The sequence below is a fragment of the Vulpes lagopus genome, chromosome 7 (genome assembly GCF_018345385.1).
Source record: "Vulpes lagopus strain Blue_001 chromosome 7, ASM1834538v1, whole genome shotgun sequence".
Taxonomy (NCBI): Eukaryota; Metazoa; Chordata; class Mammalia; order Carnivora; family Canidae; genus Vulpes; species Vulpes lagopus.
The window spans coordinates 15,826,908-15,851,299 of NC_054830.1; the positions used below are offsets into that span (position 1 = coordinate 15,826,908).

The 24,392-nt window shown below is 47.7% G+C and overlaps 1 protein-coding gene across 3 annotated transcripts; it reads left to right on the forward strand.

Moving 5' to 3' along the window:
* Window positions 1-19,115: 19,115 nt before the first annotated feature.
* CCRL2 (C-C motif chemokine receptor like 2) lies at window positions 19,116-22,149 on the forward strand. 3 transcript variants are annotated; one of them, XM_041763024.1, is made up of 3 exons: window positions 19,116-19,355; window positions 20,380-20,496; window positions 21,011-22,149. In XM_041763024.1, the coding sequence occupies exon 3, from the start codon at window positions 21,070-21,072 to the stop codon at window positions 22,114-22,116; it is 1,047 nt and encodes a 348-aa protein (XP_041618958.1). In that variant the 5' UTR covers window positions 19,116-19,355; window positions 20,380-20,496; window positions 21,011-21,069; the 3' UTR covers window positions 22,117-22,149. The 3 variants fall into 3 exon arrangements, with proteins under 3 accessions (XP_041618958.1, XP_041618957.1, XP_041618959.1); XM_041763023.1 differs by lacking the exon at window positions 19,116-19,355 and having other exon boundaries at window positions 20,200-20,496; XM_041763025.1 differs by lacking the exons at window positions 19,116-19,355; window positions 20,380-20,496 and adding an exon at window positions 20,549-20,626.
* Window positions 22,150-24,392: the final 2,243 nt, after the last annotated feature.

The window sequence follows — 24,392 nt, forward strand, 5'->3', positions numbered from 1 at the left end:
TTGATTATATTCTTGCTCTTTCAGTGAAGTGCACATTTAGAGACTAGCATATGAATTTTTTTTAGCATATGAATTTTTAGATAGTTTAATTCTATATACACTTTTACAAATATATTACATATATTAAAATACATATTTATTTATTATTTTTTAATTTTAATTTCTTCCCTGGGTCAAATTGCCAGAATAATTTGAGGATGCTGCCTCTAAGGGTAGCACTTCTGAGCAATGGACACTCAAAATGTTTAAATTTTTCACTTAATTCTACTTCCCGAGCAAAGATCTGACATATTAAAAAAAAAAAAAAAAGAAGAAGAAGAAGAAATTTGATGTCTGTTTCTGCACATGCCAGCTGTCTCTGTTTGACAATGAAAAAGACATAATGTCACAGCCCGGTCATTTCTGTCATCCTAAATTGCAGATGCATGATGCATGAGGATGGCCACTATACAGGTTGCTTTTCTTTCATTTCAAATCCCTTCCCAAAACTCGGCTGTAATTGCAGTGATGACAATGCATTTGTCATTGACATTTGGATTTCTGTACACATGCCTCTTGTCCCCAGAGAGGACAGGTACTCTAGGAAAAGGTGACCGGTCCAGTCACATTCACAGTTTAGAGCCTGTTGGTTTTCAGGCTCTTACCTTCCAGAGCAGGTCACCATCCTACCTCGAGGTCAGTGGAATGAGCAGAAGACATGGATAGCGGGAACTGTCACAGGGGTTGGCTTTTCCTCAACAACCTGAAGGATTGCCTTCCACCCCTTATCATGAGGAGGCATGACCCAAGGAAGGGCAGAAAGCGGCTGAATCCGAGTAGAAGAGTCCAGGGCACACTCCCATCATCCCTGCACTCCTCACTTTGCAGCACCCTCCACTGCCCACCCTCCTCTGCCCCAGCCCTTAGATTGACAAACCAGTTGGGATTCATGGTGACCTTCCAGTTCTGGCTCCACTCACTCCCCAGCCCAGAGGCCTCAGTCATGGAGGGGGTCATATCTGTGCCACGGATAAAGTCAAAGTAAAGTGAATGTCCTTGGCAGGGATGGAAAATGCGCAAACTCGTAAGTTTGGATTCTACTCACACTTGTATTCCAAGATTCTAGCTTAAACACCTCCAGTTCGAGTAAAGTGCATTGGCCTCTCCACTGTTAGGATGAAATCAAGTTATTTCTCTTCTATCCAGTGGAAGGAGGACACACTCCTACACATAAACATCGAGTTTTTAGTGTTGACCTTCTGATGAAGACACAGGGCTTACCTCTGGCTACACTGGAGGCTGGAAGAGGAGATGTGAGCGGGAGAGTGACCGTGAACTTCCTGACTGCTCCCACTCACAGCCTGTTCACGCACTCACCAGCTTACCCTCAGGGTGCAGAGACCTCCCATAACCCAAGATTTGAGTGTGCCAAGGCAGAAACAAGAAAGCATTTCCAGAGATCCTTTACTTTTAAGTAAAACTCGCTATGGAAGTCTGGCTTGTATTTTTCCCAAACACAGTCAAATTTGGTTTCGTTTCTCTTTCTAACTCTGGTACCCAGTTTTTGAAATTTTTCAAACTGCAATCAATGAACAGGCCTACAGAGCCAGTAAGAACCTTGGGCTACATTGCCCCCCTGTGGCCACCATGGCAACCAACAAGGGCATCCCACACCTCACCTGGACCACAGAGCCTATCTTCCACGGGGAAAAGTTTCCGTTCAGCTGTTTGTGTTTGTCTCTGCTGGCACCCTCCCTGTTGTGGACAAAAGGTATCTCCACAACAGCTCAGAGTAGATAATACTCGATTCTTGCTGCTTCTGAAGAATAAGAGGAGCACCAGTGGAGGACAGATTGATGTCTGCGGGGGGGAAATGAAAGTCCCAGTGCCCCGGGGCCCATCTCTGCAGATCACTGAACCACGTTCTTGCAACAAGGTCACAAAATGTTTTGTGACAAAGTATTTTTCACAGTCCATCAAATGCCACAGCCCCTCCCCTGTGCCTGTCCTGTATATTCAGCAATGGACACAGGTACCAAATGTTCGAAGCAATCAAATAAGGTAGCCAGTTGGGTGGGTTTCTTTTTTATTCACCCTTGTCTTTCTCCGTTCCTGTCTTCACCTCATTCTGAATCCTCTTCTGGTATCACATCATCTGGAAACAGAAAGGTTGTTGTAGACCCGTCAGCCCGACTCCTCTCTTTATGGACAAAGAATAGAGCCCCCTCCTCACCCCCCAGCGCCAGAGATTCTGACGTCATAGGTCTGGATGGGCCAGAGCACCAGGCCTGGTTTCAGTTCTGGTGGGGTTTCCCCGTCACACCTGCGCAGCCAGCGATGCACCATTGAGGAGAGCAGGTGGGAGCCCTTCTGACTTCCTTGATGGTCAGCACCCATGTTAGTGAGGGGGAGCCGGGCCTGTCATTCATGGGGGCCAGGAGCAGGGCCCTGGCTTCATCTTAGCTGCTCCTTGGAGTTACCTGGGCAGTTTTACAAATAGTGACACCTGGTCCCACCCCCAGGCTTCTGATTTGCTAGGTCTGCCGAAGCTCCCAGCAGTTCTAAGTATAGCCCCCTTTGACAAGCACTGCTTAGGGATGCCTGGGTGGCTCAGTGGTCAGGCATCTGCCTTTGGCTTAGGTCGTGATCCCAGGGTCCTGGGATCGGGTCCCGCATCAGGCTCCCTGCAGGGAGCCCTCTTCTCCCTATGTCTCTGCCTCTCTCTGTGTGTCATGAATGAATAAATAACTCTTAAAAAGAATACTGCTGAAAGTCCTTCAGACAGAGCATGCAAGCGAGGACTGCTATCTGTGGAGGATCCTGCCCACCTGGAAGTGAGTGGAGCACAGGCCAGGGAGAGTCCGTAGTCAATTCCTTGATTTTTCACTACAGAACATTAACTCTGTCTTCCCACAAGCTGATGTTTAAAGCATACGACTCTAGACCGAATTGGCAATATAAAAGACCTATGTTGGAGGCTCCAAGTATCTTGGCTTTCGTTTCTGGTTTTGGATTATGTTTTAACCTGTCCATTTCAAGTGAAAAGTAAATAAAGATGGGATGCCAGGTGCCCATGTGGAGTTTGGCGCCTTCAAATTCAAGACAGAATAAGTAGAGATAAGTGGATAAGGTCTGCTTGAGATGTTCGACAAATGAATGCGGATTTTTCTTAAGTTGGCAAAAGAATTCTCCCCTTCCCCTATTTCCTCGTCCCTCCAGGGAGCCATCCCTCTAACTGTGTCTGATAAAGCCTTATGCTTGAAGACCTAGAAAAGACTTGGAAAATCTGGAAGTGTGTGTCAGCCCTAGGTAAGGCAATGATACTTCTGCAGAGAAAGCAACAAGTTAGTTTTAAAACAGCAGTAGCCCATATTTACTCTAAAATGCCTGTAGCTTGGTTTATTTCCCCTAGTTAATATTCTTCAAAAATCTCTGGTAAAAACATGATTTTTTCCCCTAACAGATCATCAAATCAGGACTCTCTGTTGATTTGTTATCTCACTGCTTCCTACAGGGTGGAAAGTGGAGCCTGGTAGACAAAAGAGCTGAGATTTAAAAGTCAGACTGACTTGAGGTCCAGCATTGAGGCTGAGAGAGCTTGGGGATTGACTCAGAGTCAGATCAGGATCCCAGAGTCCCTTCCTGCGACTTGGGACACTCTCTACCTGATAGCTGTGTCAGGATGTAGTTAGTCTTGAGACCAAGAACTTTCAGTAATGGTGGAGATGTCCAGTACAACGGCTGTCCAGTACAATGGCCACTAGACTAGTGCAAAACATGGCTAACATGACTATAGAATTGGATTTTTAATTTTATTTAATTTCAATTAATTTTAAAACATCCAATGCATGTATCAATGGACAGTGCAAGTCTGGCATACAATAAGTAGTCAAGATATGTCAGTGTAACTTGGACTATGACATCGGGGATCCTAGGCAAGTTGCTCAATGCTTCTAGGCTCAGTTTCCACATCTGTGATATGGGGCTGATAGTAGCACCTTAGTAGCTCATATGTTTGTGCAAGGGATGAAATGAGTTCAGCCTGTTGGCTGAACACAGTACCTGGCACATGAAAGTTCTCAAAGCTGTTAGCTACTTTCCTAATAATGACTATTTCCTCTTTAGGTTAGAATTGCACTCCCCCAGAGGATGCTCTTCCGTGTCATGGGCAACGCAGCTCCCCTTCTGCAGTGAAATGGAAGCACTGTGGATTGGGGTGGGGGGGCTCTTGGATGTGTAATCAAACACTGTGGATTGACAATTGATGGAAAGGACCTCTCAACTTGATGGCGTTGTGTTCCATCCATGTTACCCTGGGTAGTGCCTTTGGAAAGGCTTTTAGGTGCAGGGGGCAGGGAGCCTGGAGGGGGTAGGAATTAACCTGAGTCACTTAATTCTGGCTGATGCAGACTCTGCAGCTCTAGGCAAACGGGAGATGGGGGCTGGCAGGCTAACTCCCCACCCCCTCCCTCTGTCTGGGATTCCAACAGAAGCTGACACACGCAGAGAAGTAAGATGGGAACACAGTTCACTTGTGCATTGACCATATGCAGCCCAGTTTTAGCATTCATTCATTCATTCATTCATTCAACAAACATTTATTCAGGGCCTATGCATGACACAACATGGGGCAAGGGATAAAGGAGCTCCCTTGCAGGAGGCTCTGTGTCCTTGAGCACGCGTTGCTTGGAAGCTCCATGAGTGGAGCCTGGGGGGAGCAACTGTGCAGTCTCCAACAGGTGAAACAAGACAGGACACTGTCCAGGTGCTTAAAGTGGCACAGAAAAAATAAGTGGGACAAACAGTGCTTTATCTGACCACTTTGTAAAGAAAGAGTAACTACACCCGATTCCTGGTTCCATGCCTCCTTAAGCAGCTCCCGCAGAACAGAGTGTGCTTATTCCTTGTGGCAGCACCAGCACGCTGCCCTGAGGCGGGGTCATCCAGGGCCCGGGAGAGGGCTGGGTGTCTGCACAACAAGGCACCAGCCTCTTTGAATTCTAGGGGCTGGTTTTGTACTTTGCCTGTCTCCACTTTTGCTTTCAATTTGTCTGTACCAAAGAGAGTAAGTGAAAAGTCTCCTGTCCACTCCTGCTTCCTGCCACTCAGTCATCCATACAGGAGGCGATAAACATACCAGTCTTTTATCATTTGGGAGATATTTCCTGTATATAGAAGCAAAATCACGTCTTTACCCTTAAGCCCTGTGTTTCCACGAATGCCAGTAGTGGGTACCACACCTTGGGTTTTTTCACTTTACGTCTTGGGCAAGTTTCTTAAACTCTCTGTGCCTCACTGTCCCCGTCTGTGAAACGGAGATAACAGTATATGTAGCAAGTCTTTAAAAAAAAGATTTTATTTATTTATTCATGAGAGACACATACACACACAGAGGCAGAGGGAGAAGCAGGCTCCATGCAAGGAGGCTGATGTGGGACTCCATCCTGGGTCTCTAGGATCATGTCCTGGACTGAAGGTGGCGCTAAACCGCTGAGCCACCAGGGCTGCCCCTGTGGTAGGTCTTAACTATCACATGACAACCACTTGGTGAATTTTAGCTGTTGTTTGCCATGAAGATTTTATCCTTATGCAAATGAACTTATTAACATTTTCTTTGGTGTCTGGGTTTCCTGACATGCTTAGAAAAGCCTTCCCCAGGCCAAGACTGCAGAAATCTCCCATCTTTATTCTTATAACTTAATTTTTTAAATAATTGTTCTTGCTCTTTCTGGAATCCAACTTGGACTTCAGAGTAAAGTGAGAATCCAAGTGTTTTTCCCCAGATGGCACACGACCATCCCAAGACCATTTATTAAATAATTTCCTTGCTACCTTAAAATGCCATTTTTATAATGTTTTGGGCTTACCTTCTTCCCATGTTTGGCTCCATTTCTATATTTTTAATTAATTGACTATATGCCCGGGTGTCGTTTAATGTGTTTCATTCCTTGGGGAGGCCGCTCCATACGTGGGGTGAGTCTTTCCGTCGGTCCACATGGGGTGTGCTGCCCCTGCTTCCGTGATGCAGACATTGATCTTGGGTCAGGGACTATCAGTTAGAACCACTAGAATTTACCACCAGCCTTTGGTGATCTTTCAAGGGCCCTTGCAGTGGGCTCACAAATTAGAGAGGCTGTCTGCCCAACACAAAGTCCAGGAGTGTGCTACCCAAGGTGAGCCAATCAGATTCTTGCTCCCAAAAGTGATGACCATGGATGCACCCCCTAGGGGCCAACAGTGCCCTGGAGAGAGGCCTTAGGACTGCCTGGGGAGATGTCCAAGGCAGAACTGCCTGGGGTCACATCTCTCCCAAGGGAAGACATCCATCAATTTCTTCTGTCCTGGGATCAACCCCAGGGATGTCCCAGCCCTCCCTATCGCTGCTAGGTGAGCCCGAGCCCTCACCAGTACAGATGTAAGGTGTAAGGTTCTCCCACACTCAGCAAGAAACAGTCCTCCACTTCATCCTTTCTACCTGCCCTTTCTTTTGCCAGATGAGTTGATGGCCAGCTGTTGTAGATTTGGATGTTTGTGGACCTCCCTCAAAATTCGTGTGTTGAAATCCTAACCTGCCACATGGTGGTGTTAGGAGACCGGGGACGCTTTGGGAGGCTATGAGGTCATGAGGCTGGAGCCTCTCGAATGGGATCTGTGCCCTCCTAAGAAGAGACACGAGAGCTTGCTCCTTCTCTCTGCCCTTCCCCTGTGAAGACAAAATGTGAACGTGGCCATCTGCAAACCAGGAAGCGGGCTCCCACGGGACACCACATCTGCTGGCAACTTGATATGGACTGCCAGCCTCCAGAAGTCTGTTCTTTAAGCATCCCCTCCTCCATCGAGTCTGTGTTAATTCAATACAGCAGCCCAAGCTGAGACACCAGCCCTTTCTTCTACTAGATGGCTGTCTATCCTCTTGGAAATTGCTTTCTTAAGGGGCCTTATGATAATTACCAAAGAATCCTGCTTTTGGAAGATGATCCCATTTGCCCCTCTCAAAGAATTGCCCCACACCCCGCTGGGGTATTCCTCCTCCATCAAAAACTCCCCTCCCTCCTTCACCCAGCACAGAGTGAACTAACAGATTACAGTGGAAAGTGTTATTCAGTTATTTACCTAATGTTTATTGAGAAGCTGGTGTGCTGGCACTAAAGCACAATGTGGCCTAAGTCCTGTATTCAAGGAGTGATGGGAGCCTAGAGTCAGGGGCCGGAGAGTTGGACAGTCCTGGTGAGAGTGAGGGGCACCCCCCTGCACTAAAGCAGGTCCCTTAGCCCAGTGCTGGGCTGTCAGAACTGGCTCCTGGCTGCAGAGCTGGCTCAGCTGCAGCTGGGAACAAGGAGGAGCCATGTGACTTTTCCATCAGGCCCATCCTTGGAAGCACGAATGAAGCTAGTCTATAGCCAAACATTCCCTCATTCTGAGGTGCACCAGATTTAGAGCCCAGAGCTCTACTTCCTCCTTCCTGGCATGTTGGGACCTAACCCAGGTCTCAGGAGTCAAATTCAGGAGGCACAGAGCTCGTTTCTCCTGGTCCCCCAACTCCCACGGTTGATTCTTCTGGTGTAGCAGGTCCTCCCCAGCCCCCAGAGCATGCTTTTCCTCCAATGGCCATGCAGCAAGGTCTGGAGATATTTGAGTTGTCACAGCCTAGGAAGAGGCCAACGACGCTGCTCCACATCTTACAATGCACGGGACAATCCCTCACAGCAAAAGCTTATCCAATCCAAATGTGAACAGTTGTCACAGTTGGAAACCCTACCTGGTGTTTCGACCTTGCTTGAAGCCTCATCAAGAGGAGTCTGGGAGTGCCTGGGGGGCTCAGTCAGTTAAGTGTCCTACTCTTAATTTCATTCGGCTCAGGTGGTGATCTCAGGGTCGTGAGATTGAGCTTCATGTTGGGCTTTGTGCTTAGAGTGGAGCCCACATGGGATTTTTTCTCTCCTCCCTCTGTCTCTCCCTGCTCATTCTCTCTCTCTCTCTCTCTGTGTCTTTCTCTCTCAAAATAAAGAGGAGTCTGAGGGCTGCATTGGGCTGGTCTTGGCCCCTCACAGATTACAGCAGTTTATTTGTGGAACATTCCAGATCCCTGGCACGGCCACAGGCACACCTCATTCTCATTCATGCCACTCCTCCACTTTTATGGCCCTCCCACACCTGTTGATGCAGGACACACCCACGGTGAGTCCCATGGAGGGACTGGGGGGATGAATAGAACGCCGTGCTCTCTGACCTGCTCTCCCCCCTGCTACCATTGGCAGATGTGTGTCCCCTGTCCCACTGGCTGAGTGCCCTTAGAACATAGCCAGGCCAGGGGCACCTGGGTGGCTCAGTGGTTGAGCATCTGCCTTTGGCTCAGGTCGTGATCCCAGAGTCCTGGGATTGAGTCCTGCATAGGGATCCCCGTGGGAGACTGCTTCTCCCTCTGCCTATGTCTTTCCTCTCTCTGTCTCTCATGAATAAATAAATAAAATCTTTATTTAAAAAAAAAAGAAGAAGAACATAGCTGGGCCAGGCATCTTTCCCAGTGATCCAGTTTGAAGGGGGTTGGGGGGAGGGGTCATACAAGGAGAAAATATAAGGACTAGTGTTTATATTTATATATGGGAGGAATTCCAGTGGAAACAGTGTGAGAAAACACGGAGGCAACTTTGAGAAACCATAAGTGGTTTCGTGAGAGGAGAAGAAGAGAAGAAAGTGGTGGGAGGAGGGCAAATGAGGCCGGGCCTGACATAGAGCGCTAAGGAGTGTGGGCCAGCGGGGTGGGGGGATTTGAAGCCAGTAAACGTGACCCTGGACACCCACCTGGCCCTGGCATGCGGAGAAGTTACTGGAGGAAAGCAGGGACCAAGTCAGAGCCCCAGGGCAAAGGTTGGGCTGTGCTCCTTCTGGGACACAGCAGAGGCCTCTGGAGAGATAAAAAAAAACTCAGGGTGGAGACAAGTGAACGGATCTGAAAACTACAGGGGACAAGGAATCAACAGGACTTGATCTTGAGGGAATGAGAGAAGCTGGGAGGGCAAGGCTGGACCTCCAGCCCCAGGGGGGTGGGAAGCACAGGCTTTAAGTACAGGTTTCAGGACAGGCTGAGTTAGAAATCCTGGGGGACATCCAGGTAGCAGTGTTTGGGGAAGCTGCCTTGAACCCAGCAGAGCACATGCATGGAGCTCCACAGTCATAGGCAGTGGACACCATGGGGGTGGACAGATGGCTCCAGACAGAACCTAGAGGAGGACAGCAGCAAAGGAGCCCCAAAGAAGAAGGAGAAGGAGAAGGAGAAGGAGAAGTAGAAAGAGGGAGAGGAGAAGGAGAAGGAGAAGGAGAAGGAGAAGGAGAAGGTGTGCCAGGAAAGGCAGAGCCGATGCAGAGAAGAGAGCTCCGGGAGGAAGAGGAAGTGCCAGCAACGTCAAATGCTGCAGAGATATGAAGCAAGCTAAGAGCGGAAAAAACATCCACTGAGTCTGTGATGCAATCAGAAAAGCAAGATAACTTCATTGCCCCCGCCTTGCCTCTTCCCCCGCCGACTCATGGCCAAGGACACAGAATCATACACCCCCCTGCTCCCTAGAAAAGCACTTCTTCTGTACCCAAGTTCTGGACCCTCTGGAGGGGACAGGACCAGCCTCTGTTCGAAGGTTGGTTCAAAGGTCTTGGCTCCCCGGTTAGGGGCCCTCTCCAACAACCCTTTCCAGAGGCTGCGGCTGAATCTTTGGGACAGGAAGGGGATGGGGGTCCTGGACTCTGGGGCAGAGACAGGAGCCGTAGGACCTTTGGGGAGCCTCAGGGATAGTCTCTGGGGGGCCCTGGGCAGGAAGGGCCCTGGGCAGGACCTTCAGTGTCCAACAGCTGGGACTTTCTGGGACCTAGACCCGGGGAGGGGCCTGCAGCAGCAACCAAACCCTGTCCATGCTCGGGTCAAAGCTGTCATGATTGAATTTTGTTAAAATGAGAATGCTTCCTGGTTTATTACTTTTTTTTCTTGCTCACAAAAAGAGATTTTCTAAAAAAGATTTTATTTATTTATTTGACACACACACAGAGATAGCACGAGCAGGGGTATCAAAAGACGGAGAGGGAGAAGCAGACTCCCCGCCGAGCACGGAGCTGGACATGGGGCTAGATCCCAGGACTCTGAGATCATGACCTGAGCCAAAGGCAGACGCTTAACCCACTGAATCACCCACGTGCCCCAAAAGAGATTTTTAAAAATCTATTTTAAATATGATTAGTATCACACAGGTGACTGACTGTCCAAGCCACCCGACCCTATGGAAACAGGAGTGTGGCCACTTAGGTGGGGAAGGAGAAAGAGGAATGAAAAAAGAAAAAGCTGGAGAATGGGGCCTGGGAGGGTCTGGTTCCTCTTCCACTCTGCTCTTCGCACTCAAACACCAACGGTGAGTAACCACCAGAGCAGTCACGTGGACTGAGCGAGCAGTTGGCCCGTGCTGTGCACATGACGCTTCTGGCGTGCACAAGTGCACCCAAGGGGGCTCACGGTCTTATGACATGGTGGTTTTAGAAATTTCAGGTTCCGATTCTTGTTATGCAGGGTACATGAAATCTGTAGGAAACCCAGAACCCTCAGCCTGGACAGTGGGTGCTATGGGGTCTGCTCTGCTGTCCTCTTCAGGGCTCAGTGAACCCACCTTGGGGAAAGGGACCACCCCCAGCCTACCCAGGGCTCCTGAGGCTCAGGACTGGCTGATGTGGGGTTGCTAGGGCCCAACCCCCTTCTTTCCGTGTGAGACAGTGCTGAAGGGCCACATCCCAGGCCCAGAGCTCCTCGGGGGTCGACGGGGGCTTCAGGGGTTACCACACTGGGGCCTGCTTCTCCCTCTGTCCTGTCCTGCCTCACCCACTCGCTGACCGGGGTGCCCCCGGGAAGCCCCCTACCTCCCCAGCCAGGCCTCTGCCTGCAGCTGTCCTGCTGAGCTCTGGACTCCCAGGAACTAGATAAAAAATAGATTGGTTCTTAGTTTCAACTTTCTTTTCCACAGAAACTCAGATGCTGATAAGTAATAAAATGTCTCCCCCTTCAGTTATTTCCTTTCCATCACCTCATCTCTGAGATACAAATGCATGGCCCCTAAGGACCTAGACTTCTAGAGAAGATGTTAGGAGAAGGGAGAAGAGAAGAGGCTCTGCTCCCCTCACCTGGCCAAGCCACTCAGGCTTTCTGCTTGGATGGCCTCTCTCCTGGGATACCTTCCCTCGACCCTCTGGACGGTGCCAGGTGCCCCTGTCCATGGCTCCCCTAGCTTCTGGGCACTTCCTCCCCAGCACAGCACCAGACTCCCTGGATTATAACCGGTTAGGTACCTGTCGAGGTCCCTTTAACACATCAATGCCATGGGCAGAGGATGGGTCTATTTGCTCACCATTTTCTTCTAAGGCCTGGCAAAGTTCCTGGATGGGTCCTGTAGACTCTTTGGCAGAAGACAGATGGCACCCTCCAGTATGGCAGCTAAAGAAGATCAGCAAGAGGATTACCCCAAGATTTAGACAGGGTGTAGGGAAACCCCCCACGCATCTCGCAGCGTCTGGGGCAGGAGAGAACAGGGCGCCATTCCCACCGCTAGGATCAAGGGCAGAGGAGGGGACAGGCTGCCTTGTTCAAGGTCAAGGGACCAAGGGATGCACCAGCTCCAGGAAGAAGGAGCCGGGGGGCTAAACTCCTTGACCTCAGTCTCTAACCTCCCACGCAAAGCTCCCATTGACCAAACCCAACTGAGATTCTGAGGGCCCAGGCGTCTGATGCTAACAAGATGGGACACGTAGCAGGCTGGAAGGGGATGCGGAGCAGATACAGAGGGCACATGGGGGATTTACCAGGCCGCAGTCACTACGTGCCTGTGAAATGAAGAACATTTTGAGATGAATATTCGCTCAATGAGTATTTATTATTTTGACCACTGTCTGATTGTAAACAAACAAAAAGGCCTTTGAGCATGACTCTGACCCAGAGCAGCCAACGAGGGCTCAGGCCACATGTGATGGGGAGCCCGTGCTGAGAGGGCCCGCCCCGCCCTGAAAGCTAGCCCCCAGGGAAGGTGAACTGAAAGAATTAACACCCAGATTAGAAGGAAGCTCAAAAAAAAAAAAAAAAAAAAAAAAGAAGGAAGCTCATCTGGTTTTGCTTCAACAAATAGGAAGCTCAATCTCCTCATACCCTCAAAATGGGAGACCCCGAAACTAAAATTCCACTCCAGCCACGGATGTCCCTTGTGCTCCTGGCAGAAATAAATGCAAAACTCTTCCGGAAGGGAGTGCTCCCACTGCTGACCACAAAGAGGGGCAGGACCAGTGATTCCCATAAAATATGCATTCACATGGATGCTACAAAATGCAAGAAGAAACATGTCACCAAAAGTGACAGTGGGCAGGCCCCACAAACCATAGGACCAGAACCCTGAAAGACTCGGTTAAATCATTAGTTGGTTTAAAAGTATTTTTATAAGGAATCAGGGCACCAGGATGGCTCAGTCAGTTGAGTGTCTGCCTTCAGCTCAGGTCATGACCCCAGAGTCCTGGGATCCGCTCCCTGCTCAGCGGGGAGTCTGCTTCTCCATCTCCCTCTCCCTCTGCCCCCTGCCTTTCTCCTGCTCTCTCTCTCTCTCTCTCTAATAAATAAAAAAAGAAAGAAAAAGGTTCTTTGGGATGCCTCGGTGGCTCAGTGGTTGAGCAGATATCTGCCTTAGGCTCAGGTCGTGATCCCAGGATCCTGGGATTGAGTCCCACATTGGGCTCCCTACAGGGAGCCTGCTTCTCCCTCTGCCTATGTCTCTGCCCCTCTCTCTCTCTCTCTCTCTGTGTCTCTCATGAATATATAAATAATTTTCCAAAAGGTATTTTTACAAGGAATCAAAATCCTACAAAAATAAAATAAGATAAAGAATTTAAAAACCCAGAATATTACTATCAGAAGTTATTCAATGTGTACCAGGGCATAGTTGACTTTTGTAGAGTCAGTCCTATTGCCCTGGCTCAATACATTGTCTTAGAATATGAGAAGTCCAAGAAACCCTTCTGGAAGAGGAGGGCTTTTACTCAGTAGGTGTTTCTCCTTTCTTTTCCTAGGGGTACAAACTGACTTTCTACCCACTTGTCTCCTAACTGGAGAGTATTAGGATAATTCTCAGGATTTACTGATTTTCACTCTTTCTTCACTCCTGTGTCTGTAGCAGGATTAAGTTTAGACATGGCTGTAATGCACCAACTTTCAAGGTTTTGGAACAAGACTGTACCCTATGCCGTGGTCAGTTGCTACTGGCAAATTTTTCAAATTTTTGTTGAAGCTACCTTATAAGGTACAGGAGGAGGGGGGGGGGCCGTTGACCCTGCCTGGCTCCACCATCTTTACTGGAAAGTCCATATTAAGGTTTTTTTAGATTTCATAAGGGTTTCAAAAGCATAAAGCATGGCTTCTTCAGCTTGGAAAGCCCCAGAGGTAGTGGTGTTGATGTGTTGTTGACCTTATCATGAATAGGGGTGTCTTGGTCACATCCTGCTCATGGGCATGTGATGCATCAGCTGCCCCCACTTCACAGGGCGACAGGTGACATTTCATCACAGAAAGGTGATGGTGACCCTGGGGAGGCCAATCTCAGTGGCACAGTGGGGACAGATGCCAGGCTGGCAGGGACTGAGTAAGGAATGAAAAATGACAAAGTCGGAAACATGGGTTTGGACAATCAATGAAGGCTGCCCGAGAAGAGGGAGAGTATGTAGTTAGAGCCACATGTGAGCTTAAGGATGGACTTATGGTCTTTATTTGAGGGAGATACCCGGGCGTTCCAATATTGTGAAGAATGCGGGCCAGGTTGGAGCTGATTGGAGCTGATGCTTGGAAACAGTTGCTAGCAGTCAGAGAGAATGCGATCCAGACGGCAGGAGGAGAAATTAGCCTTTGCTTTCAGAGGAGCAGCTCTGTCCATGGAAGAGGAAGGAATGGAGATGCCAGGATGACATTTGAAGCACAGGAGCCAGGGAGTGCAGAGAGTTCTGAGAAAAGCAGGAGATGAGCTCCTGAGCCCAAGTGCTGGTGGCAGCAGTGGAAGGTTGAAGGCACTGAAAGAGTGTTAGGGTGCTTGAAACAGCTGACGGGAAACAGGAGAAGGTGACCATTTGTACACGCAGAAGAGTGACCGTGAAAACTAGAAAAATCCCTGGAAGCTAGCTGAGACCGGAGACCACAAATCGGTGGTGGGTCTTCTCTTTGTGGCCAAGTGGAGGGGGTTTTTTTGTTTTTGTTTTTGTTTTGTTTTGTTTTTTTGTTTTTTGTTTTTTGTTTTTTGTTTTTTTTTTTGCGTGTGGCCAAGGGGTTTTAACCAGCTATTCTCAGAAACACATACTCAGAGAAAAATCAGAAGGAAGAAGCAGATTAACGGACTGATCTGAGGCTGGGGCTTCAAGGGAGGGTAGGCTATTGACCAGGGTGGGGAGGCTTAGTGATAGACTTGGGTATCAGCTAGATGGGAGCTATGTGACCACTGGAGGTGCTCACAGGCAAAGCCGGAGGACTTGAGGAAGGAGAACAAGCAATGGCGGGAAGGGATAGGAGGGACAGGAGTCAAGGGTGTGGAAGCTCTCATCGGGAAAGTGAGAAATTTCATTGTAAGGGTTTAGTGATGGATCAGTGTTAACACACCAGAGTGGAGTTGAATTAATGAGTTAAGGAAAATTATGACCAGGGTGCTGGATGGGGGTCAACTCGGACAGCTAAGTCCCCAGGGGCATGGAGGAGACCCGGGTGAACAGAAGCCTGTTGTCCATGGTTCAAAGGCTAAAATAAAAGAAGGAAGCAATCTGGCTGGTGGTGGCAGCAATGCGGTGGAGCAGAAAGTGATACAGTCAGAGGGCTGGGGACTGAAGGGGCCTCCTGCACACCTGGGAGCAATGGTCACCAAGTGGTACTGGGGCCAGGGACGTTATCTCCTGACCCCCAAGTCTGAGGTAGGTGTGAGAGGGAAGGAGTATCCTCAAGGGACAAGAGATGTTGGGAAGGTTCTGGGATGCGTAAAGGATGTCAGGAGGAGTGTCCGTTCTGGAGTTCAGATTCCAGAGGGCACAGAGGAAGAGCGGGGGGAGAAAGTGAACATTGAGAAGTGAGCCGAGGGCAGAAGCACACAAAAGAGGATGGCCATGAGAACCAAGAGAAGGTACATGACCTGAGGAGTTGAGCGGGATAGGGGCATGATGGCAGTACCTGGTCACCAGTGTTCCAGAAAGTTCCACCCCCTCAGGCCACAGGTAGTAGTGGGCAAGACAGTTAGAGAGGGATGAGGTGCTGCAAAGTATATCATTCCCCAGTAAGTGAAGGTCTCACGACTCTAGAGATGGATGCCTCCTATCCAAGGATCTGTCTGTGTTGGTCCAGCTCCTTCAAGATGGGATGTGGCATAGAAGTGTGTCAGAGGAGATGTCTCTGCAAGGTTGCAAGAGAACTGGGAGAAGCTGGGAAAGCCACCAGATGACAAGGCCCAATTGACCTCAAGTGAAGGAGAGAAGGAGGGAGCAAGGCTAGAGGAAAGCATCAGCTAAAGTCACCATCGGAGGAGCCTACCTCCCGGGATTGGGCCTGTCCTGGTGTCCCTAAAAGGGTCACTGGCTGGAGCAGCCCCCGGTAGGCATGGCCTTGGCACCAATGCCAGGATGTGTTTTGGTGGCGGCAGCTGGGACCCTCGGCCACTATGCTCCCTTCAAAGATGCGGAGGCCTTAGTCCGTGGCCACCCCCATGACACAGTAATATATGTATGTCAAAGGCAACATTTCTCAAATTATGTTCTGCAGAGCTCTGGACCCATAAATATCTGTCTGAGAATTAAAAGGGGGGGTTCTGTGATCAAACAACTTTTGGAAACACTGCAGACGCTCTCTTCCTCATGGAGGATCACAATGCTTATTAGCGTAGTAAAAGTTCTAAGAAGTCCTGTAGTAAAGAAACTTGCTTAAATTTTTTAGTTTCACTCTTTTGCAGACTTATTTAGGCAAAGTCTCCCCCACCAACCTGAATTTTTTCTCTTTTAAACTTTTTTTAGCACACTGCAGAATAAATAGAGCATGCATCAAGAGAGGCTTTTTAAGATATATTTAACCCTTTTTCTTTCAGTAAATGCATAGAAAATCTGTGTTTGGGGGTTGATTATCAATACAATCACATTTTGAAAGGATCTGTCCCCCTCTAGCCGCCCTCCCAGGTTGGCCAGCTACAGGGAGGACCAAGCACTAAGGCAGGGTGTTAGTCATTAGGCAGTCGGCAGGAGAAAATGTGGGGGCGGGATAGACACCCTCAGAACCCTGAAAATTAGGACACGTGGGTATTTGCCCTTTTAACCTACTACTCAATGCCAAACAACTAATCTGGCAGAAAGTAGTCATCTAAAAGTAATTTTTTCACATTTTCCATTAAGAAGCAGTGCTATTTAAAAGTTCTAATAGCTGTTATTTGTGACTATCACTATTACCGATTATTTTTTCTATACTTTCCAATTTTTCTGTAATGAAATATTTTCAAATAAAAATTAGATTGATTGATAGATAATCTGAGAGCCCTGATACTTGAAGAAGCCATTTTAAGGGATAGGTTAAATGATCGTTGTTCTAAAATTTTGAATCCCCATTTCTCTGTATCAAGTTAGCTCCTTGAGAAATTCCTTTCTCTCTCTCTCTGTCTCTCGAATAAATAAACAAAATTCTTTAAAAAAAAAAAAAAAAGAATAGAAAAGAAGGGCAGCCCGGGGGGCTCAGAGGTTTAGTGCCTGCCTTCAGCCCAGGGCCTGATCCTGGAGTCCTGGGATTGAGTCCCACATCGGGCTCCCTGCATGGAGCCTGCTTCTCCCTCTGCCTGTGTCTCTGCCTCTCTCTCTCTCTCTCTTTCTCTCTCTGTCTCTCATGAATAACTAAATAAATTCTTTAAAAAAAAAAAAAGAATAGATCCCTGAGAAATTCACCACGCTAGCAATTCATCATCCGGGAATGCTCACAACCCTTCAATGAACTAAATTCAATGTTGTATATCCATCAATTGGCATCCAGTAAAGAGACACACCAGTAATCTGAACAAAGAACATTTACTATGAAGAATTACTAATTAGTAACAGGGGACTGACTACCCAAGGCAGTTGGACACAAGACCAGGACAGGTAGGGAGCAGTCTCTAGGCTAAAGCAGAGCATCCAGAAGCAACGCACTTGGAAGGTGCCTTCCCTCCGAAGGCTGAGATTCAAACCTTGTTGGAGACAGTGTGACTACAACCTGCTGGATTGTGTGCTTTCCAGCCTCCCTGGTATAAAAACTTAGTAACAACAACAAAGGAGCCCCTGGGTGACTCAGTGATTGAGCATCTGCCTTCAGCTCAGGTCATGATCTCAAGGTCCTGGAATCGAGTCTCGCGGTGGGCTCCCCACAAGGAGCCTGCTTCTCCTTCTGCTTGTGTCTCTGACTCTCTCTGTGTGTCTCTCATGAATAAATAAATAAAATCTTTTAAAAAGCCACAACAACAACAAAATGAGATCATGAGCATTAATTATCAGACCTAATCATGTGCTATCTCTGCACACTCCTGTCACCAAGCTTTCTCTGACTCTCGTACATAAAGTGTGAAACCCTGAGCCATCCTGGCCCTTCTTACCCTCCTTCCTGCTTTGCTTTTCTCCATAGAACATCTCTCCTACTACTCTACAACTTACGTGCTTATTCTAGTTTTGTCTATAGAAAGTAAGCTCCGTGGAGTTCGGGATGTTTGCCCATGTTGTTCACCCAGAACGGTGCTGGACACAAGCTAGGAGCTCTGGAAATACAGATGAATAGATGAATTGAATAAATGAGTAACGTGTATGTATAGGAGAATGAGACTTAAAGCTTCTTAGTTTCTTGGACAGAAATTGGGGTTGAGTTACAGTGATAAAGACGAACTCAGGGCAGCCCAGGTGGCTCAGCGGTTTAGCGCCGCCTTCAGCCCAGGGCTGATCCTGGAGACCCGGGATAGAGTCCCACATCGGGCTCCCTGTATGGAGCCTGCTTCTGCCTGTGTCTTTTTCTGCCTCTCTCTCTCTGTGTGTCTCTCATGAATAAAAAATAAATAAAATCTTAAAAAAAAAGAAGAACTCAGACCCTCAAAGGGAAGATTGTGAGCCACATGCTGAAGCCACAGAAGACAGTAAGGTTTCACAAACAGTGAAGATGCTATAATGGCTCCAGATCATAGAATGGTAATCAAACTTTCCTCTTGCCTCCACTTCAGACCTCCAAACCATTCCTTTGTATTGATTTAAAGTTTCTAGAATCCCATGGCCTTGGAGAACTAATACATAATATAGTGATTATTGGCAACAAAACTGGATTATAAACATCAAACTTGCTGGCAGGATTAAGTCTTGACTGTTCCCACTACTAGAAGAAACAATAGTTACATGGTGGGGCAGAGGTGTGAGCCAACCTGGGGATGGCGATCATTTTGCAATATAAACATAAACCCTGTACACCTCAAACTTACACAATGGTGTATGTTAATTATATCTCAATTAAAAAGGAGGGGGGAGAAGAACCCCATGGCCTGAGGCTGGATAAGCAGAATGTTGGGAATCCAGCCAAAATAAAATAATACTGAAAGTGAAGACTGTTAATATCAGGAAGTTAGGGTGGTCCCAAACTTCCAGTGTTTTTCCGGGGGAACTTCAAATTTCACATAATTCTGTGACATCCTTGACATCCTGCTTACTGGTGTTTTGCTCTATTTAACCATGTAGTGTGTGGGCGTATATCCATGAGGCTTTTCATGTTTCTGAGTTGAGTTGACTCCCCCTCCTTGCCCAGCACAGACCAGTGAGCAGCTGACAATAAGACATGAGCATTATGGAGCCTTGATGGCTTACTCATTCAAGGTCCTGGGGAGGGAGAGGGGACGTGGGGAGGGTGCTGGTGTGGCTCCAAATAGCCCAGCTGGGGAGGTAGAGCCCCAAGAGGGCGGTCCACGGCCTGGTCCCAGGACTGTGCTGTCATCAGTGGCAGTGACCCCCACTCACTCACAGAAGTTGGTGCAGGGGGTGAGGGTGGCGGCGGGAATGCGGGTGGGGGGTGGGGGTAGTCCTTGCTGGGAAGTGTGCAGAGCCCAGGTTCCCACCAATGCCAAGCCCTCCACGGGTACAGAGGAGGAACGTCATCTTTGAGTTAAATTTAATGCTCAACCGCATATTCATCTGGGCCGTTTTATGTTTGTCTTGCCTTTCTTTTAATAGTTTGTTTCTATTTTCATCTTCACAGGTCCACACTCTGAATTGAAGGCTACCTCAGACACTTCTCCGGAATTCATTAACAGGATGTCCTTTAACCAACTAAATGAGTGCGAAACCGCTGTGGGGGGGGTACCCCAAATGAGGTCAGTCACAGGTCCAGGGAGTGCATCCGGAGAAGTTCACATGGACTTTCCAGCCGTTTTGTGTTCCTCTTCTTATTTATCCTTCTTCCAAGCTGCCCCCCACCCCAGCCTCCCCCTCACCACCACCCACTGCATCCTCTCCTGCAACCCTGAAATCTGGATTTCTCCACTTCCTTTCTCTCATGCTCCCTCTCCTAACAGAGTCATGGGCTGGCGGGTTCCCCCACAGGCTCTGTCACCCAGACTTGATGCCCCCCCACCAACCCCATGGAATTTCCTGGAATCTTCTCAGAGCAGGGTCAGTGCCTCACAGCTTGCCTAACTCCTGGCTTTCCTCACTGTTTTCTCCAAATCCCATGCAGCCACCGCCCCCCTGCTCCTCACTGGTACTGAGCATCTCTGCTCCAGCCCCCTCCCCAAGTGACACCACTCTGTGGCTTCCTTGGTCCCCAGATCCTCTCTTGGGAAACCCACCCACACCCCTCCCCCCAGCCACAGCGCAGTGTCCCTTAACAGTGATGGGGAGAAGAGGAGCTCATGCCACTCACTGTGGTTCTCCCTGAGCCTTCTAGACACCCTACTGGATGCAGGGAGTGGGCTTCTGCTGACGCGAGGAGCCACTGTAGGGAGCTCCAGGCTCTGGGGTCTGGACACAGGGCTACCACACAGGATGCTTCCTCCTCGGCTGCTGGCTGCCACCTACTCAGACATGCCCTGCTGTCATCCTAACTCATATCACTGGAGAGCAGTAGCAACTCAGTTCCCTTATCTGGAGCAGCCAGGAAGACGCCTGTCACCAGGCCAGGGCTGAGGGTAGAGGGAGGGGGATGATCAAAGGCTGGGTCCTGGGGAAACCAGGGAGAGCAAGGGACTTCCTGCTTTCCTCAATCACTTGAGAAACACTGTAGGGGTCCAGAGGAGCTTTCAAGTTGCTTTCTTTGGGTTGTTCCCTGCAACACTGAGACCAGTGACTTGTGGTATAGAGCTCCCACGAGAGAAACAGTGGCTTCTCTTGCCCCTAAAGGTCACTACCGGCTTCTCAGAAGAAAGGCGGTCTCTCAGCAGCCCCAGACTATTCCCACAGCTGCTTGGATGGTGGCTCAGGAGGCAGTGCCCTGTCCCCCTGGAACTCTGTCAAGTGGTAAGTCATCTGTGTATTTAACCAGTAGAGTCCATGTTGATGCTTGGGATGGTTTCACTTTTGCAAATCTTTGTTTCTGTCCTTCGAGAGGAGAACACAGGCAGCCTGTCACAGGAAGCTATTTCACAGGGTGAGCAGACTTTTCGAACGCAGAAATTAGGACCGATACTGATTTCATGACACAGTACTTGGCTCTCTTCGATGGTGTGTTTCCTTAAATATTATCTTCGGATAGTCACGGCTTGTTTCCACCAGGAGAACTAAAGTTCTGTAAAGAAGTAGAATGCTTACTTTTTTTTTAATCTGCCCTGTGGTGTTAGCACACTGCCCAAGTATGACGTGAGGGCATAACAAACAGGTCAATTATAGTAGCCGCTCTCAGCAGGTGCAGATGCCTCAGAGCAATGTTTACTTTCAATCTTCCAAGATGTAGACCTATTCTGGGTAAAATGAAGTACCAGTAAAGGGAGAGGATGGCTGCATAGACACTAATCCAATTTTTTTCCCCCTCCAGGACCACCCAGCCGTATGAAGAGGAAATAATCCTTGGCTTCTCCACAGGGCAGCCTGAAGATGGATAATTACGTGACAGCCCCAGAGGATGACTATGACGTCCTCATAGAGGATGATCTGAATAATGATGAAATAAAACTGTGCCACCTTTACGAAACCAAGATCCTGTCAAGGGTGTTGCCGCAGCTCTACGCCACCGTGTTCCTGGCTGGTCTCCTGGGCAGTCTCTTGGTTGTGCTCATCCTGGTAAAACATAAAGGACTCAAGCACATGGGAAATATCTATTTCCTAAACTTGGCAGTTTCAAATTTGTGTTTCTTGCTTGCCCTGCCATTCTGGGCCTATGCTGCGATGCATGAGGAGGTTCTCGGCAACTCCATGTGTAAAATTCTAGTCGTACTTTACTCCATAGGCCTGTACAGTGAGGCTTTGTTCAACATCCTCCTGACTGTGCAAAGGTACCTCGTGTTTATCAACGTGAACTTTCCCTCGACCACGAGAGCAGTGCGCTGGGGCATCATCTCGAGTGTTCTGGCATGGGTCTTAGCCACTCTGGTCATTTTGCCTGAATCCATGTTTTACAAACCTCAGATGGAAAGCCAGAAATACAAGTGTTCCATTAGCAGACCTCACTTCCTGCCAGCTGAAGAGACATTCTGGAAGTATTTTCTCACCTTAAAGATGAACGTTTTGGGATTTCTTTTCCCACTGTGTGTTTTTGTATTTTGCTCTGTGCGAATGAGAAGAATACTAAGGTCTGGAGAAAGGGGGAATGGCCTTCACCAGCTGGTTTTTGCCATAATGGCTGTCTTCCTTCTGATGTGGGGACCCTACAATATTGCACTTTTCCTGTCCACTTTCAAGGAATATTTCTCCCTGCACGACTGTAAGAGCAACTACAACCTGGACATAAGCGTTCAGATCCTTAGAATTTTCGCGACCACCCACTGCTGCGTCAACCCCCTCCTCCACACGTTCCTCGACACCATGTTCAGAAGACACCTTCGCCGCCTTTGCTGTGTGCATGACAGCAGTCTGCTCCAGTCCACTGAGGAATCTGCACGAGCTGCACCAAGGGAAGAACGTGACCATTCTACCAAAGTGTAAACTAGCTTCTGTCAAAGGCAGAATAAATATTGATTTTTGTATCGTTGCATTGTTTTGTGTAATCTTTTTGCACACCTTTGTATATAAAAATAGGTTATGGGAAGAAAAGCGAGGTGGTAAACAAGCATTTTCCAAGCTCTGAGTCTGTCTCGAGTGTTGTGCGAGGCTCTTTGCAAACCTGAGCCCCTTTGTGCCTCAATACTTGAGCATGGGTTTGGGTGGAATTTGTCTCATTCTGCTAAGGGGGTTACTAAGGCTCAGACATTTGTCTAGGCTCACACAGCTAGAAAGTGGCAGGACTGGGACCCAAACATGAGTGCCATTCGCTCCAGAGCCAACACACCAAACTTCCAAAAACTGGGCAAGGAAATACAAAAATTAATATGTACTCTTAAAACCAATAAGACCACATTCCAAACTAGAAGCAACCTATTCCTATGGAAGTAATTGTTCAGGCACATTTTCTTGCAGGTAATTGAAAGAACTGGCAGGCTGGAAGCTATGGGTAAAGAGGTAAAAGTGACGTGCTCTGTGGAATTTGCTAGGTCTCCTTGGCTACTTGCTACATGAATAGTCTGCATAAAATAACTCCAGGCAAGAATATTTTCAAAGGAATTGAAAAAACACTAATTCAGTATAATCTGAAGTGGAATCTGCTAAGATGAGTTGTAACTGATGGGGGTTAAAATATGTGTTGAGGAGGAAAAGGCTTAGTTGGGAAAATTTACAAAATTTGTGAAAATGGATAAGTCAATGGTTATTCATTATTGATACTGCGTGGAAAATTTTGGAATTTACGATGTGCATTAAACCGGTAGCGTCAACAATGAATTTTATGTGCTGCCACAGACTTAACCATCATTAGTTCTATGGATTTCTTTCAGAAATAAAAATTGAGGGGCACCTGGGTGGCTCAGGTGGTTGAGCATCTGTCTTCGGTTCAGATCATGATCTCGGGGTCTTGGGATCAAGTCCCACATCTGGCTCCATGCTCAGTGAGGTGTCTGCTTCTCCTTCTCCCTTTGCCCTTCCTTTCAATCTCTCTCTCTCTCTCTCTTTTTTATAATAAATTTATTTTTTATTGGTGTTCAATTTGCCAACATACAGAATAACACCCAGTGCTCATCCTGTCAAGCGCCCCCCTCAGTGCCCGTCACCCATTCACCCCCACCCCCCGCCCTCCTCCCCTTCCACTACCCCTAGTTTGTTTCCCAGAGTTAGGAGTCTTTATGTTCTGTCTCTCTTTCTGATATTTCCTACCCATTTCTGCTCCCTTCTCTTCTATTCCTCTCTCTCTCTCTCTCTAATAAGTCATTAAAAAATCAATAAAATCTTTTAAAAAAAAGAAAAGTTGAATAACCTGATTCACTTTATGACACAGCAATTTAATGGTATAGCAGTGGCAGGGACTCCATGGGAAGTGTCCTGAACAAGAAGGACTGTCAATATCTATTATATAGAACACTGAACAGCTTTGAAAATTAAATTCATATGTTTCTTAATAAACTCAACCTAACAAATAAATAAATAAATAAATAAATAAATAAATAAACTCAACCTAACATTACAGGGCAAAATAGCACTTACATATGAAACATATAGTGTAGTCAAGTCACTTGACAACACTTGTTTGGATTACAAGAAATGTCAAGCCTCTTTATACACTTCCCATGTGCTATGTTGAAAGCAGGAATGGACCTATAGGGTGTTCTGCTAAGTGAAACAAGTCAGAGTGAGACAAATGTCATAGGATCTCACTCACATGTAAAATCTAAAACCAAGCGAAGGAATAAACAAACCAAAATAAGAATCGGAACTATAAACTCAGAAAACAAACTGATGGCTGCAGAGGGGAAGGGGGAGGGGAATGGGTAAACTGGGTGAAGGGAAGTGGGAGATAGAGGCTTCTAGTTACAGAATGAATAAGTCAGGGGAATAGAAGGCACAGCATAGGGAACATAGTCAATGATATTGCAATAGTGTTTGGTGACAGATGGTAGCTCCACTTGCTGTGGGCACAGCATAAGGTGTAGAGAAGTTGAATCACTATGTTCTACACCTAAAACTGATGTAACATTGTGTGTGAACTATACGCAGATAAAAAAATTTTAATGAATAAAAATTAAGAAGTAAAGGTCCAAAAAAATGTATTAACCCTACATTAAAACTGTGCTGCTCCCATGGCCTCTGGGTAGCTCAGTTGGTTGAATGTCTGACTCTTGGTCTCATCTCAGGTTTTGATCTTAGGACTGTGGGTTTGGGCCCCACATTGGGGT

Coding starts and splice junctions, on each gene's coding strand:
- CCRL2 (XM_041763024.1), top strand. CDS start 21,070: ATGGATAATTACGTGACAGCCCCAGAGGATGACTATGACGTCCTCATA.